The 18,169-nt window shown below is 39.2% G+C and overlaps 1 protein-coding gene across 4 annotated transcripts in view; it reads right to left on the bottom strand.

Annotated features, from left to right (window-relative positions):
- Window positions 1-7,123: 7,123 nt before the first annotated feature.
- The window catches only part of ZNF217 (zinc finger protein 217), a 28,763-nt gene continuing 17,717 nt past the window's right edge, over window positions 7,124-18,169 (bottom strand). For 3 of the 4 annotated variants that reach the window (XM_076352344.1, XM_076352345.1, XM_076352346.1), the window contains exons 3-6: window positions 16,778-16,903; window positions 14,331-15,923; window positions 10,527-10,655; window positions 7,124-9,236 (exon numbers count right to left, since the gene is read on the bottom strand). In XM_076352344.1, the coding sequence (XP_076208459.1) occupies window positions 10,546-10,655; window positions 14,331-15,923; window positions 16,778-16,903 (1,829 nt within the window). In that variant the 3' untranslated portion in view covers window positions 7,124-9,236; window positions 10,527-10,545. The remainder of the gene's footprint in view (window positions 9,237-10,526; window positions 10,656-14,330; window positions 15,924-16,777; window positions 16,904-18,169) is intronic. The other variant, XM_076352347.1, reaches the window with a different exon arrangement.

Genomic DNA, 18,169 nt, shown 5'->3' with positions numbered 1-18,169 from the left:
CACCCAAGCTGGCTGCCCTTCACAGACAGCCCCGTTCATCACCCCGATCCCCTCCATGAGCGAGGGGTTAGACGGGCCGGGGACATCTCCGCGTGGGGCCATCGCTTACGCCCAGGCACGCACTGAGCTTTCCCGGGAGTTTGTACACAGCTGACGCCCCGCGTTTCTGAGTCAGTCTGGGGCATGGCTGCTGAGCACACCGCACCCAGCACAGCGGCTTGAGGGGTTTGTGTCACTCAGGGCAGCTTATTAGGAAAATTTATGGTCAGGAAAACAAAAGTTTAGAGGAACAAAAGGCAACCCTACATACCCTCAGCATCTGTTCCTGGCTCACACCGACTCCTCAGCCCCAGCTCAGAGGCAATTCTGGAGCAAACTGAGCTTTTAACTGGGCTCCAGACCTCAGGCTGTCCTTATGGAAAGAGAAGTAACAAACATCACAAGAAAAACAAACCGAAACGGAGTATAAAAGTTCAGGCTGTATTAAGTTGCTCCCCACTACTGGGAAGATCTTTCCTTGTTCACGGGAAGGAGTTGAGGCCCTGAGGATGATGATGGAGACCCTCCCGGGATGCAGCACACACAGACACCCCTGCAGCCCGCGCTTACCCCACCCAGGACAACGAGCTGGGAGATCCTCTCCTCCTCCACCCACCAGTTCACACGGGGAGCGGGAGTGTGCTGGTGTTGGCAGTCGTGCACAGGGCCAGACTTTTATCACGGCAGGTAGAAATAATCAACCACACCAAGTAACTGCCAGATTTAGGCTACGTGTACACGAGGACTGAGCAGGGCCCTCCTCGAATGATGTCTGCTCATCTGCCCTGTTTTTGATGATCAGCAGCGCACTCGGCACCATAAATGAGTACGCAGGAAAAGGGGTGTGCTCATACGGGATTCAGTCAATACGAGGATACGGTGGTAGGGTAAAGAAGGCACAAAACGGGCTGAGAGCTCTCGGTAGGTACCCAGCTCCCCGCTGCCCTGGGACTGTGCGGTACCTTCAACATCAGCTGCATGCCCTAAAGGAGTTCTTAACCAAGCTGTGCTTTGGGGAAACACAGTTCAAATACTGCCTTTATTTTTTCTCTGCTCATCAGACCACTGCAGTCTTCTGGAGCAAGGTCCAGACCACTCCATTTTGTAAAATTTAGGGCTTTGGCAGAAATGAGTTTTCTGCAGCCCAAACAGTAATCTGGGCTAAGCCCTTTGATGCCTCCTCTGATTGTCCCGCAAAAGACACCTAAGTCCCTAAAATGTCAAGTACGTCACACGTGTAAAGGGCCCTAGTGAGGGAGGAGGAGGCTTCTTGCAGAGACGATCAGATAAACCTCAACACTGACAAGAGCATTTGGGAAATGAAGACTGGCTACACACTGAAAATATTTATCGCAATGGTACTGGCACTTGAAAGGTATTTACAATATTTTTAATACGGAAGAGACATACTTTTGCTGGTAGAATGGTGCTTCTATGGCTGTAACGTATTTAGGGAATTTGTACAGATGTAGTGATGAACGCCACCTTTGAAATGTTGGGGAGACTCCGGCCTACTGGTCGTTCCTACAGTGACCAGACAGAACACGGCTGCAATGCTGAGGTTGGACATTTCAGGTGCTACTGCAAAGGAAACATTAAATTACATAAAAGAAAAATTGCCCAGAGAAATATGCCCTAAATATGAAGTAGGTTTGGGGTTTTTTTAAATTGATGCCAGTTTTATGTTAATACTCAACTTTAATCTATAAAGATGCAAGTATAGCTACAGTTCCTCAGTTACCAGAGCTGACTCTCCACCAAAAAGTCCTTTTTGCTGGTAGACTATCACTGGTCTTTATTTTTAAAGCCTTCAGAACGAAATTCACTGAATCTGGCTTTTTGAGCATGCAGTTCAGTGGTGTGGTGCAATTCAGGTGTGATTAAAGTGTCTTGAGTCCTGGCTTTATAATTCCAAAAATCACTGACAAGTAATAAAACCCAAAAGCCAGAACCAAAACTAAATCCAAAACATTTCTTTGCACCAGGATATTCAAGTATTCCCATTTAGTTGACAAGAACTGAACAGCATTAGAAGCATTTAAGAATTTTGCTTGCTTGTTTTTCTGAAGTAACTAATGAAATATCAATAGCTCTGGATAAACTCATCCTAGAATACGCTCAGGTTAAATTAAAAAAATGAGAAGCCCCTGAGCTTAGGAAAACAGCAATAATGCTAGGCTAGAGAAGGGGGAAATCACTTTTTTTTTTTTTTTTATAAAAAGTCCATCTGTAAGCAATTGTGCTAATGCTTTAAAGATGATCAGCTCAGGCTTCTGGAGTCAAACAGGAAAACAACCAAAATTCTTATCGGGAAAGAAATTTTTCAACCTGAAAACAGATTCTGTCAAAATGTCAAAGGCCCAGATTTAGGTTCTGCTAAGAGAGACTTTTACAAGACCCAATTTGAATAGAAATGTTGAGTTCAATTACCTTTTAACCTCAAGCAGAGGGAGGAAGACAAGCAATACAAACCCAAACACAATGCTGAAGGTAAATCAAAAAGAAACAGAAATTAAGAAGTGCCAAAGCTCATCCTGATCCGACTTTGTGGAACGCATAGAGCGAATGAACGCCACTAACAGTGAGAAGCGCAGTGGGAAGGTGTATCAGTTAAGGTGTTATTTGCACTAAAGTTTACCAAAAAATTGAGCCTGGAAAACACGTTAGCTGGACAATAAAGATAACTGAAGCGCAGAGCCGTTTCTCCTTGTTTAACTGAGAACGGAAGCCTGAGCTGTACGAAATACCTTGGCCTGCTGGCTGAAAACCTGGGGAGTTTCTGCAGGTTTTGGTGAGAGGTAGTTGGAAGAACAGAGGAGGAAGAAATGCAAGTTTGGTGAAAATGTATTTCTGAATTAATTCTAATTTCACTCAGTTGTTCTGACCTTCTCTTTTCCTTAACTATTTATGCTTAACTTTGACATTAAAATTTCATTCGGTTTGCTCAGAATTACTTTATTTAGCAATGTTTAATTAGATTTTTGAGAACATATATATATATATATATATTACAAATCCAGAAGTACCCTAAACTGAAATAACATTTAATGACAAAATGTGAGCTTTTTTTAATTGAAAAGGGGGGGCATTTTTTGCTTTAAGTGAAAACTCTTTCCTGATTTTCCAGAATTATCAGAAAACCAGGCAGCCTGTTGTTTCCCCAGCTGACACAGGTAACGCCAGCTCCTCCTGTTCACCACTTCCCACTTGTTCCAATAAACCGCACCAAAGATGGAGGGATGAAATCGCAGAAAGGTTCTTTGCAAGTAATTATTCAACAAGATGAAAAATCAGTAATTAGATCATGACTTTCATAGAGGATTAATGAAAATATTTTATATGTGGAAAAATGAGTTTTAAATGCCGAAGTGTTCCATAATCATTTATTAGACCAGATTTGCTCATGCAAATAATTTTGTACCTAAGATTCACTCAGAGAAATGTCTGTCTCATAGTGATGGGTACCACATTACAAAATGCATCATTTAATTAATCATAAGATCTTCAGCAGTCAAAAATAATGGTAGCCAGCAGCTAAACTGCACACTAAATCTTCTCTGTAGCAACACATTTCAGTAAATATCGATAGGGTGAGAAGAGAAAATTGGAGATGACATTTCTGTACCTACAGATTTCCTTTGGTTCATCCCACTTGTCGGTGAAGTTTTCTGGTTATACTGCGATTTCTGCTACGCAGATTATTTAAATAGGTCAACATCTTTCTGCATGTATGGTCTATTCTGGGGCAGCTCTGTGTTTGTTTTATTTTTATCTACTTTTATGCAATTGCTAATTAACTTATGAATCCAAAGTAAACTTGGCCTTAAGATGTATAGCACCTTCAGCATCGCAAGCTGCTGTCTCCTGACGGCTCATCTCTTCCTTTAGCTTGTTCCAGGTGGCTCTTCTTTGCTAACACTGCCATCTAATGCCCAAACACACTCTAAGCTCTCACTAGGAGGAGGAAACACGATGCTGGATTGCCTTTTCCGCATCATCTCTTGATCACAATGCTGTTGAGAGCCACCCCTTTGTCCACCCTAGAGCTTCCACCATTAATAAGAGCAAGCAAGAGGAGCAATGATGACTGTTTTTAGAAGTGCTCCACCCAACAACCTTTCCCTGTCTTGCAGAAGCTGAGGGACATTTGTGAAGTGTCAAAACAGCAGAAGCGATGAGCTCCTGGAGGCTGCGGAGCCCAGCTCAGCCTGGAAGCCAACAGCGATGGTATTTTGCATGTAGGGAGCTAGGGATAACATCAGTGGAAACAAAGGAAGGAAACTTCTAAAAAGGGAACGGTGTTACCAAAATCCAGAGTCCCCCAGTTCCAAGCTTCGTTATCCTGCAGAAAGATCCAGCTTGGTCCAGAGCTAAGTATGTTACTTTGCTTTCATACAAACACATACAGAAGGAGCGCGAAGCTGCTGTATCTGCCCTAAGCAGATCAGGCTCAGTTCAACTAGAGCCAATAACAAAATCAAGAACGGGGGATCTGGGAAGATACCACACCTTTACAGTTAACTCTTCAAAGAAAGAGGCGGCATACTTACAGATCTGTGGTCAGAACGGAGGCCAACATGGCAGTCTGAAAAGTGTTACACCAGGGCATTTCTTGTTTTGTAGTACCATGCTCAACCCAGCAGGCTGGTGTCTCTGGAGTCATACACCAACAGCTACTAACAGCTACTGATTTTTGCAATGTCTCACGTATGACCCAATACTGGACTCAGGATCTATCAATAATGGACTCCAAACTAAATAAAACTGCCTATCATATAACCGACCCTTGTTACAGATAACAATGCATGTCAAAATGAGCACTTGTAATTAGCATGTAGTTACTCAGTCTGCATAATTACACATGGTAATCAAGCTGTAGCATGTTTGGAAATGCTAGATCTCATTTTCCCCAGTAATCCCAAATCATATGAATATCTTCTGTAGGAACTACTACTTTAGATGTTATGAATTAATATTAAGATGAAATTGAATTAAATGTACTGATTTTAATGTCATGAATGCACTCATAACTATTTTTTCCCATGAGAACCATCTGCGATTTAGAGACTTGCTAATCCTAATTAAATGCACTTTTCTTAAGTGTGTGCAAATGAACAGAGAAATCTGCTCAGTAACGCACTTGCATATTTTCCTCTTTCACAAAGGGGAAGAAGAAACTGTTTTGTGACTTAGTATTAGATCTACCTCGTCAGAGAAAATGAGTGTTGCTTCTTGTAATTTCAAGACATATAGTAGTCTGACTACGTATCTTAACTGGCAATTCAGTGAAAGCATAGGAAGAAGATCCCTCAAACAAGTGTTTATAATGCTGATCTGAACGGTTACAGTCACTGTAGAGAAACACTGTATTTTAGTCACCTTCCAGCTTTTTAGATAGTACTTTAAGCCCTCTGATAAGCTGCTTGGAGGCAACAAACAGAACCTGGCACGCTGCAGATTATTATGCAAGCCAGTTACCGCAGGGCTTCGTTGGCATGAGGCGGGTAGAAACCACAGCAGACCACGGAGCCAGGAGCACATCTCACCAACCCCTCAACTAGAGCAGCTTTATTGACACCAACAGTGAAGACACCTTAGATTTATTCACTGGCTCAATTTCTGTTTTGTTTTGGCCTTCCCCCCCTGAAGAGAGTCTCAATCTTTCAATTAAGCCAACTTAGGCTGGGAATAAGAAAGGAATAGCGGGGAACAAAGTTTTAGCAGTATTAATGTTGCTCACAACTGAGAAACCAATTATATGACAAAACAGACATGGTAACACTGAAAAAAACCACCTCCAAAAATCACACACTGTTTGAAGATGCAAGAGACTTGAAGCCAAAAAGACTTCGCAATCTTCAGTTGAATAACCTTGTACTGGTTCTGTACCTTTAACACCTCCCTCTCAGTCACTTAGTGAGATTTGCCTTTTTAATTTGACTTTTAATTCAACAGCTTGCATAGCTCACAAATTGGTATGGCAATGTAGGCATCTAAATATGATACCTAAAGTCACTGGAATACACATCTGTTGTCTCTACATCAGTCTAGCTTATCTGAAACTACTAAAGGCAAACAGAAGGACCCTTAGTGCTCCCAAGAGGCACCAAAGGAAAGCCATGGTTAATAGCAAGGATGACTTGCAAAGCTCACACTTACTTCTTGTATCCTGTCTAACCACGTTGTCATTCAGCAGCGCACAGAAATTTCTTGATAGCCATGCTACCCTAAGTCCAGCTGAACGTCTTCAGGAGCAAGACTCCAAGACCCCTCATTTCTGCACCACAGGCACTGCAAGAACTTGCTGTTCACAGAGCAAGCAACAGATCCGCACATCACATCATTTTGTTCTTAAGCTCCCACTTTAAAAGCAGGGCTGTTGGAGAGAATAAAAGCTTCACTTAAGTCAAGAAACAAGTCTAACCTACTTCTACAAACCTTGTCAGGCAATAAGTGCCAGCCTAGCATAGGAATCAAAAGCTTAACCTGTGATATCAATGAGGCTGTGGTCACTCATGTACATGCCCTTAAATGCAGTTGATTTACATTGGGGATCTCATCTGATGAGCTCCCTTCCTCTCAAGGATGAGTTGCTGTCTTCCAAGCTCATAATCTAGTTTTGAGATACGGTCAGAGGTGTTGGTGAGGTCTGGCGGCTTAGTCGAGTTCCAAGAACACATCAGACCTAGAAATTTTTCAGAACATATTTGGTTTCAAAGATAGTTTAAGCCTATACAAGTTCTGAAGCCTCACACACACGCAAAAAATATCCATGCTCCCCTCATAATTTTATTACCAGAAAGAATGCATACAACGACTCAATTTCCTTTCTTGAAGGAAAATAACTGAAAGAAACAAAAGGTTTCTTCAGTATTTTAAGAGTTTTCCTCTTCCGAGGGATTTTCTGGGAAATGACTCAGTATATTCATATACGCAACTGAACGGGGCATGAATTTGGTTTTGGTTATTGGCAGGTTCTCCTTCTTCCTCCTTCCCCAGCGGTGCAAGTATGACGAAAGGTCGAGTGAATATGAAATTCCAGGCAACTCATTTTAAGCTTTAAAAGCAAGACACAGAAACCAGCTTTGCAAAACACCAAGTCTATATTTACATCCACATGTAATAATATACTCAACTAAAGTGAAATACATCATAAATTAAATGAGTAATGTGTGCCTACTGCTTGATGACTTCTGGTTTCAACAATTAAAATAAAACAAAATGGAATGAAATAAATACATAAACAAAAAAAAAATCAACAATTTGTACCTCTATATATGCACTGTTATTTCCAAAGAAACATACAAAACCAGTAGTATCCCAATAGTTAATACTGATGGGCAAAGTGTATTCTGAAGTACAGGGCTGTGCTGCCATGAAAGTCATGTTCATTTTTCCATTCCAACCCCAAGCTACCTACCAAAAAAAGCCTTGAGGGAAACTGTACCAGCATAAAGGGAGATTAAAAACAAACAATTCTTAGGTCTGTCTGCTGAAACATCTTAAAAACCAGCCCCGTACATTTTAATCACAGAACCCCGTAAGGTACACAGATGATAGTTACAGCATGCATTCTATAAGACTCATTGAAAGATCACGCAAAAAAATAGATTAACCATTTTCCAAGTGAATTCATCTTCAAAAAATAGGCTATAAAAGTGCAAAACTAGGAAAACAAAAATCTAGATTATGTACATATGGCTCAGCTTATGAACAGGAAAAAAGGTAAATAGTGTACAATTTCCTGATACACAGCACTTCATTACATCGCCAGTTTACAGAGACGTTAAAAATAGGTCCCATATACAGGAACTAAGACATACAACTGGAACATCTCAAGTTGCATAATGAAAAAAGAGTTTCTAGGCTTTGCTATTTTACATTTGCTGTATGAGGGAAGAGAGCAAAATGAACAGTGCAAAATTTTTCATCTTTTGTTTTACTAAAATATATGGAAGTCAAAGCCAGGTACAGAAGAAATTAACTCTTAACTACAGGCTTTATGAGAAGCAACTAGGAACGCAAGTCAAAATATGCAACAATTCTGCTTTACTGGCTGGTAACTGGCCATCTTCCCTTTACAAAAATTAAACTGCATGTGCATTAGAAAAAACTCTTGTTGTCTTCACAAAAAAATAAAAGGAGATATTCTCCCATTTACAGGTTATTTCTCACTTATTTTAAACACCCAGTAGATGCTAAAACTCGACATCAAGAAGCTTCCAAGCACAGTCAAGCAGGCTACACCATAGCCACATCCCTTCTGAAGTCTGTAGATCCCATATTCATATTGCAAGTCTGTTTGTTTGCGACTTTACAGTTTGGACAAAGGTGCAAAGTAGTTTTCCTCTAAATGTAACTGTATTGAGTTTAGTACAAAACTAAACATGTGAAACATTTAGATTAGTATCGTTTCTTACGCAAGTCCTAGGTATTTTCTGCTGTAAAAGTTTGTACGTTGGTACAGATGTTCATTTAAGAGGCTTCTTTGAAGAACAGCAACCAATGCCAAGAGAAAAATCCAACCGTATTTCGGGAACACCACACTGAAATCCAAATGTCAAGTATTGCCTCATCCTTGCATTTAAAAATATGCTGGAAACAACCCCAGGGAAACAGATCCCTCCAACACATTATGGTCCTAACATATACAAGGCAGATCAGCATCATGTCAGCACCACTGCTTTGATGTTCACAACATTTATAAACTGGACAGTTTCAGACAGTTTATTTGGAAGTTGTTTTAAAAAAAACTAACATAGTTCAACAGAAAAAACAGATGAGAAACTTTCACCTTTATGAAAAAGGAGCATTAAGCCAACAGGATTTCAACTTCAATATTTACAGTTTACCTGAGGTGCAATGATTATATATTCTTTCCAAGAGAAACTCTTCAGCAGCGCTCAAGTATGTAAAAATATAATTCCTACCTAATATTTGGTCAATTAATTCTAATGAAAAATACTCAAAAGTCAATGTCAAGATATACATTCTCCACACACCTTCATAACCCAATTGTTTAGACTACTTTTTATGGCTATTTGGTACAAAATGTTAACAGAACCAGTATCATAAAACTGTAGTGTTTTTATATACAGTACAATCACAGCTTAGTTCAGTAGCTTTCACCATTCAATTTTCCTCAAAGGATGAACTGCAGGTATAACTCCATAGAACATGCACTTGTCTCCTTAGACCTAGGGGAAAAAAGAAAAAAAATAGTTTTGTGTTATACAACTATAAAATAGTACAACACATTTTTTGTTGTGAGGAGTATCTTTAAAACATAAAGGGAATTTCTTCTGCACCCTTTCATAACTGTATTTAGAAATTGATATTGCCATATAAGGTCTGTGTCTTCTATTTGCCAAATAAAAGCTGGCAATCAAGTCTACTTTTGAAGATACTCAAGCCCCAAAAAGAAACACAGGCAGGAAATTGATTTAGCTTAAAAAAGCAGAACTAGACAAAAATATGCTTAGTAGGGGGACAGTAAAAGCAGTAAGATTAGAAGAATATCGAGAAATAAAGCAAAGTATTTTAAAAGCTGTCAACTAGATGTCAGATAGCTCTGCTCCCCAGATATGTAAAATCTTTCCATAGAATAGTGCATGCTGGTCCAGGTGCTATAACATTCAAGACATCTCCTTAAATTTGAATGAGGAAAATTATCTGTAGCTCTGCGTTTGAAAAAACCAGACATATTTATTTATAGTCTTATAGAGTACTTATCTCCTTAGCAGCTAAGAATGTTGCAAACACAATGGGGTTGTTAAGTTCTGAGATACAGCTACAGAACTGAAGAGATGAAGCACAGGAATTCAGAACACCAGGCTAGTTCTTTTCACTTGACCTGTTTCCCTAAGAGGCTATACCCACCCGGCAGTCAAACAAAGGAAAAACTATTTGGAACAACCTCTCCAGTACACAAAGATAAACTGTCAAGGAGCTATCAGGAAACTCTTACTTCTCTATGAAATAATCCACCAGAAAGAGTCTTGTTGTTTGAGGCAATCCTCGCAATCTTCAGAAGTCGTAAAATGAGTCATGTCTACATTTTCAGGAAGGACTAACCAACATAACCTTTCATAGGATTCATGAACTATGATAACAGGCACTTCCTCTCATTTCTAGTTCTCCACACTATGTTCCCCAACCCCATGTACTGACTTAAGGGGAAAACCCTTTTGTCGAACACTGCCCACAGGTATTGGAACTAATTAATATATTTCTCTATTGTTAGCCCTTCCATTTCTTTTAGAAAAGGAGCTTCTATGTACTTTTTATGCAAGCCATTACCACTATTCAAAATAACTAGTGCTGCTACACCAGTATTTGGTTCACTTCCTGAGAGAGGGGGGACTTGGTATTTTCAGCTGTGCTGGTTCAGACTTTCATAACCTCTTATCATGCAATGCAGCAACCCTTGATGTTATGAGTACATAATGCAACATTTAAGTAACAATTAGCTCAAAAGGTTTGTTTACCTTTTCTTGAAGTAAATGATCAAGTCTTCTTGTCACTTGGCCGAAAGTGTGCATTACCAATGAAACTTTCGTAACTTCGCTTTTGTAGCACACTGCTAGATAAGTGTTGGTATGACACCGATCTCTTTCCTGACAAAAATAAATTTAGAGGCATTAGAATTATTTCCTGCTAATCTAACTGGTCAGACGTTCAATTGTGAGCAGGTCTACGTTAGCACCCAGAATCCCAGAATACCACAGATGCTACCACAAATCATCTCACAAGCAGGGCCCAAGACAAGCTATCCCTAGTACTATTAAAAGATTATATGAAATTCAGTATCCAGAACAAATATAAGAGAAATGACAAATATTAGTTTAACAACTTTGCTTTAAGCTGTATACACATGACGTCCACCTCTCCAGATTTTGCTCATTTGCAAGGAAGTATCTTTGCTTAACCCATCATACAGCAGGCTTCATTTTAAGAAGGTTTAAGTGCTGCAGTACATTCTGTAGCATGATGCCTACGCATCCAGTTTCTGTATGCTTGAAAATTGAATTTTTTAACATGAGTATTTGAGAGGAAAAACATGTATACTACATTATTGCCATCATAGATTATATGGCAATTGTGACACTTTAAAGAGTGTTAATACACATTTACTTGAAGACCTTTGTTAAGCAATTTTCAGTCTAGTATACAGGTAATTTCATGTTTATCTGAGACCATTAATTCAGATTTATATATGTGAAATCAATGCCTGTTCCATATTAAGTCTTATTAGCTTAAGCAAGCAGTCAAAAACACTCATAAAATTAAGGAAAAAAGTCAAGAATCATTACTCCCACAGGATACAAAAAGCCCAACTGCCATCCATATTCCATGAAAGCTTTAAATGCAGCACTGAAAAAACCTAGCAAGCTTTAATTAAATTAAAATGGCAAAGCTAAATTAATATTTCAACAGAATCTACAAAGCCATTGGAGTGTGTCATGAGCAATTGTCTTTAATTTGCAGCCTCTGCCAGATCAATCAGCCAACAGGTTATCCTTGATAGCATGTTGCCATTGCAAAGGCAACTAATTTGAAAATAACATAAACTGAGTGGTTTCAGAATGTTTCTGTCTCTTCAGGGCAACACAGAATGGCAGAGCTTACAAGCAATAACGGAAGGCATCATGCTTTAATCAAGTTTGCCAAGTGGAACATATTCTCATGACAACTTGATCCAGCATTTAACATGCGACACAACATGTTCATAGGACCTAAATAATGTTGCCACAAGGCACACAGGCCCTTAAAAAAAGGTTTTGACATCATGTTTTATAGTATCACCAGAGTTCAATAAAAAGACTACACAAACCTGCAGGTCTACACCTGCAGTACTTTGCATATGATATCTTACAAAATACATCTCTGAGGAGTTGCAACTCTTAGACAAACAGTTGTACTTCAGCTTTTTAACAAAAAAAAATTTGCAGAAACTTTCGTCTTCACTGTCTCCACCCACATTAATACTGAGAAGTTTGCCTGTCTGCTACCCTCCACCCTCTCAAACAACTGTCAAAGTTTGGGTTGGGTACTTCTGAGCAGAATGGTTGGAAAACTAGGAAATTAGCCTTAAAAGCCTACATTTTATTGCACAGGGCTCTTACTGAAGTTGCTAAGAAAACCCACAGAGGGGGTCTTGTCTCACAAGTCTTTCCAATGTAGGTTACAGCCATAAAAAGTTGCTTTTCTTGCCCTGAGACAGCACTGTGTAACAAACAATGAAATCTCTATTTCCATGACAACAATACAGTCAAATTAGTTGCAGCCATAGTTTTGAGAACTCTAAATAACAAGAAACAGTAGAAAGTTCTTGGCTACAGGCTACTGTCTCCAAGCTTGTATCAAAGAAGAGGAAGAAAAGCCTACCACAGATTTTTCTGGCAGACAGGTGGAGCTTTCAAAAGAAGAACAAGGTGGATTCCAGTGAAGTCATTGTTTAAAAATAACATTGCATCAACTGCTACTTCAATAGGCTAACCTCACTAAGACTACTGGCAAAACAGGAAAATTTCCCTATCCCCAATGTACTACAACTTTCCCCTTCCTGTTTGCATGAAAATTAATAGGGTTTTATACAACATCAAGAGAATTCCCTCAAAACCCTGAATGTTCTATCTGCTCAACAGATAGCAATGCCATGAAGCCTCAGTCGGTGCAAATTTGCATAGTTTAGTCCTTAAGGACAGTCATGTCTTCCACCAAATGTTGAGATCACACATGAAGCTCTTAGCTACTACCAACCATTAATTTAAAAAAAAAAAAAGGTCTTGCAAAGCGCTGTAAATTCCACAACTGCATGAATGACTTCTGTGCTCAGAAAAAAACCCTGTATGTATTTCATTTTCTCAGATCACTGGGAATCAAAAGACAGCAACAACATTTGTCCTTGTGCCCATCCCTCTGCATTCTATGCATAATCTAGAGCCCATTTTACATTCCTCATTGCAATTCACGGTACAGTTCATGGTACACAGACAACACTCTTCATGAAACCAGGAATTAACTCCATTTCACAGCCACTTCAGTGAGTCAGCTGTGATGCTGGCTTTTCCTTTATCCACTCCCTACCCAGACTGGAAACAGAACTGTAACACTTTCCTTCATCCTTCCATAATGCACTAGCAAGCCTGAATATTCATGAAGCCCATAACCTTAAAACAAGCAAACAAAAACCAGAAGAGTTAGCAAATACATTTTTTGCCACATAACTAAATGCAGATTTACTATTTTGCAGTTTGCTCTGACCTAAGGTAACATAACCCTGCTTGTTATGAACCCAGAATACTTCAGAAGAATAATCTTACTGCTTCCTGAGAATGGGAGTATTCAGAGTTTAAGAACTTAGCAGAGACTTTAAGACTACACAGCACACACACACACTATTCATTTTTATAATAGGAACTTCATTTCAAAATTCAAAATTCTATAGTTATAGCTAAGTCCATACTGTCCTCAGCTCAAAGTCATAACTACCATCTTCTACAAATAGTCAGACAACTGCTTAAATATCGCCTAGTACCTTTTAATCTTGGCCTCCCGCTAAGTTTTGAAAATGCTGACTAAGAACAAAACACAAAAAGCATGTATTCTATAAAAGTACCCAAGTTGTCCAAATACATCACAAAACATTTATCTCTGCTAGGCCCAGAATTTCCCACAAAGCATTACTACTTAGTGCAATGAGAAACCATAATTAGAATAGCAGAAGTATGTCATCTTGATTTAACAAAGTATTCTGTTCCTACTAAAAACTAAACATTATAAAAACCCATTGAAGAACAGAAGAGTAAGATTTAAATCATAGGTTTATGATTTGTAATACATCCTTTTCTGCAATTGAAGGGAACAATTGTACATGACAGGTTTTGGGTTTTTTTGTAAGAGGTTTTATTTATATTCCAGGTGGTCCAAGACTTCTTGTACATTAAGCAGAAAGGCTCATTCCATATCCTGGCTTAGTTCGCATGTCTGGAGTGCTCTGATGAGCAAACAATACATGTTTGCTATCAGCGACTCATGGCAGGGGGGAGGAAGGAATTTGAGGAACTTTAAATCCCTCTTTAAAATTCAGACCTTCCTGCCTAATTCCCCAAGCCAGGAGTTTGCTGAACCTGAATTTTAAATTTATAATCGAAGCACTGACTGGACTTGGTGAAATGCTAAGTACAGCTTTATTTTCTTGGTTTCAAGGTGGGTACACACTTATTTATATTTCATTCACCTTCCTTTCTAATGGTGTAAGACATTTAAATAGGAAGGAGATACAGTACCTTCTACTGTAGAGCTGGTTACTTGGCCATTGCTAGATCCGCAAGAACTGTAAAGTGATCCAGAGCTATACGGCTCATAAGGTTTGAGAACAGTCAATACATTAGGAGGATCAACATCATCTGAATTCAGAAGCCCTTGTTTGGTTGGCAAAACAGAGGATGCAGGTTTGGTGCGAGAACATTCCTGAGGTAGCAGATTTGCATATCTGTTTGCAACACGAAATCTGCTCATTTCGTATCTTCTGTAATTAGCCATTGGAGAGTCAGTATGTTCAATAGCTAACAGATTAGGTTTCATTCGTTTAGAAGACGTTTCACCATAGTCTAGATTTACATTGCTCACAGATTTACTACAAAGATAGTCTCTTCCTCGATGGCAAGACCAGGCAGATTCGTTTAGGTGAGAGTCGAGAGCCCCATTCATACTGCTGCTTACTAGACCAGATTGAGACACTGGGACACTTAGAGCTTTTCCTTTAGGTTCAGATCTTTTTACTCTGTCCACTACTGGAGAGATACTGGAACTGGAGTGCATTTCTTGCTGAGGTTGTCTATAGTTATTTGCCTGAGCTCCAATATTACTTTGCTGTTTATGAAACTTGAGGTTACTTGGGGCTGCGCTGCTTGAGTCAGCCACTGAAAAGAGAGGGACTTTGTTCTGTGGAGGGTGACACTGTTTAGCTTTCCCCGTTTGCAACAGTTTTTGCTGTGTAGATGGGGAAGCCTTACTTTTATTAGAATTAAAAGACAGAGGAAGCACATCTTTACCAAGCAGAGCTGGAGGGCATCCAGTGCGTCTGGCTTTAGCTAGAGCCTTGTTTCTATAGCCATTTTTGTTAACGGTGTCAGGATTGTATTTGTGCATCAGCCTCTGGTGCATCATTAGGACTTCTGGGTAAAATGTTCTGTAACTACAGAATGCACAGGTGCTGGGTGCTAGTAGGCCTCTAGTTGAAACCACTGAACATTCTTGTGAAGTCCCAACAGATAAGTTCAAGGGCTTTTCTTGAGAGTCCACCATAGGTTTGCGTTTGTAGTTTTCAGTGCACTCTCGCACATCATTCACATTTTTTCCATCCTTTAAAGCACAAACATACTGGACGTCATCTCCCTCTGATGCCACAGAAGCCCCTCTCTCTCTTTTATGAGGAACACTGGGCTGAGCTTCCTTCGTTTCCTTCTCAGCCTTTAGTTTTTCCAGGTAAGGAGTGGACACATTCTCGTGTATTTGATTTGAATTGTTACAAATGGAACCTTTGTTCAATTCCCTAGAATTATTTTTCATTTTTAAAAGGACTGTGCTGCCTATTGCATTGTTCAAGGACAGAACTTCCTTTTGCTGCTTGACAGGTGGGCAGCTCTCAGCATCTTTGGCACAATCAACAAGCCTCTTCGAATTTTTGGTTTCTTGAGCACCATCAGCAGCCAGCAAGAGCTCCGTCTCCTGACTCTGTAATGAGACTTTGCTGTCACTTTTCACGTCTGCTGCGCTATCAGCTTGCTTGTCCTTGTGATGCCTCTCTAAATGATACCTCAGTGAAGTTTTCTGTGCTGCTGCGTACTCACAGAATTCACATTTGTACGGTTTTTCACCTGAAACACAGTTTTATCGGTAAATAAGTTTGATACAATTTGATTTGAAGCCTTGAATACAATTAAAGACAAGGGAATAATGTAGACCGCAAAGCAGTAAAATAGATTTTTCTTTCCCCTTCCACATACTCATAATTCTCGAAGTCATCTAAATCATTTAAACAACTACATCTTACTGCTTTTACTAACTACAGTGACATCTTCTGGCTGCGATGAAGATATTTTCCACACGTTGGCTATGTATGGAGATGGTAGCTGACAATATGTTTGGCAGAGATACACAAGAAGTATAGCTGTGGGTCAACTCCCAACAATTTGTAGCCCTTGATCATACCACAAGTATGCTATTCAACAACACAAATGTTACAGTTCATCTATAAATAGAGCTGTTTTAAAAGAAACAGGGACATACATTAACAGAAGTAGAAAGTTTGCCTGGCTATGGAAAACAAAAAGTTGAACTGAAAAATAGACACAGCTTTTTCCCAGGTAGCAGCAACTGGCAGACAACTTGGTACTTGGGAAATAGGCTTTTAAAACAAACAAACAAACCAACCAACAAAAAACCCACCAACTTTTTGCTAGACTGCTAAAAGCAGAAAGTTTTAAAATATATTCTATTCTTAACAGTACTTAATGTAATTACCCTATTCAAAAAGTTTTACACTTATGTAAATAATTAATTCCTTCTAAGAAATTTCAATTGGAATTTTTTTTAAGCATGAGAGAAAACTTTGTTCTTAATATCAATAATTTTGAAGGCAACTTCTGTTTTTCTTAAGCAAAACCAAACATTCCATCCAACTGGATTCAGCAGACTTCCTTCCCCTCCCGCAAAGGTGAAGCCCATTTACCTGTATGAGTTCTGAGATGAATATTGAGGTAATAATTTGAGCGAAAATACTTTCCACAATAGCTGCATTCTCTGGAGGCTCCAAGGTTTTTAACTTTTGCTCTTTCCAAACCATCTTCATTTTTATCTTTGGGAGAAAATATAGCTATATTATGAAGAGCAAATGTAAATTTGGAGTCTCATTTAAAACTATCATTAACTATCTTAACTGTCTTTTTTAAGGAAAAACACAGAATGATGAACTGTTGTCAACTCCTACAGTCTACAAGCATCTTTTGTTCTGTACTGTTGCACACTTCGTAATCAAAGAGCAAAAGAGTTAAAAAGGTTTCTGTCTGTGTCAAGTAACACTGCCGTTAGAGACTGTAACGAAGAAGCCCCAGAGAACAAACAAGACGCCAAGCTAGGTCTCAAAGAAGTAAAAAAAGTTATCTTTACTGACCTACAGGAACTTGATGGAGAATGGCCCATCTCAAAAATTCATACAGGTTATAAACTGTATTCTTTTATTAAAGGGAATACTTGAATTAGTAAGTGTGAGCATGATGATTCAGATGGTAAACCTGCTCTGCACACCATGGCAAAACACAGGAAGGTGTTTTGGGGAGGGAAGGTGGGGAGGAAGATGGATTTTCTTATCAATTGTAATAATAGTTATTATTTCTGTGCTAATCAATGGAGCGTTGTGCCTGTATAACAACATCCTTAGATTTAATGAGTAATCTTCTTTCACTAGAAGCATTAATGCTTAAGCTTTGACAAATATGGGAGTAGGAAAGTGACAGGGATTGCTATTCTGTGAAACATATTCAAGGAACAAATTCACAGATTAAAACCTGGTTCCACTCAAGTGTAAGCAGCAATAGTTACCACTGGAGGGCGGCAAGGACAGCAGAATGTCTAACAAGAAAGGGGAGAAAGCCTGCACACAGTACACCATTCAAATCAACACGATTTCTTTGGCAGGTTGAATTGAAAAAACATCAAGACAACTTCAGTAAAATAACAAAACCAAAGCTGACTAGAAAGCTACAGTGGGAAGGAAGCAGATGTCTTGCTTGACTAAGATGTTAGATACGTAATAGGTAGCTTAAAAAACAGTTCTCCAAAGTTCCTACGTGTTGGAAAGCTTCTATACTGGAAATGCTAAGTATGGCTAAACTACGGCTAAGACAAACCATAGCTGTTTTAAAACAAACAGATAATGTCTCAATAAGCATGACTCAGCATCTCACAATGAAAGCTGTTGTAGTTTAGGATAAGACATTGAGAAACAAAACAGCAAGTTAACATTAGGTAATAATTCCATTCCTTTGTTACTGGAGGCAAAATAAAGGGCTGCACATTACCAGAAATGGAAAAGTCAGCCGTGTGTGCCAGGACATTCTGTACG

Source organism: Aptenodytes patagonicus, chromosome 14 (genome assembly GCF_965638725.1).
Source record: "Aptenodytes patagonicus chromosome 14, bAptPat1.pri.cur, whole genome shotgun sequence".
Taxonomy (NCBI): domain Eukaryota; kingdom Metazoa; phylum Chordata; class Aves; order Sphenisciformes; family Spheniscidae; genus Aptenodytes; species Aptenodytes patagonicus.
Note: the sequence above shows the minus strand (reverse complement) of the source record. Positions and strands in the feature narration are given on the sequence as shown.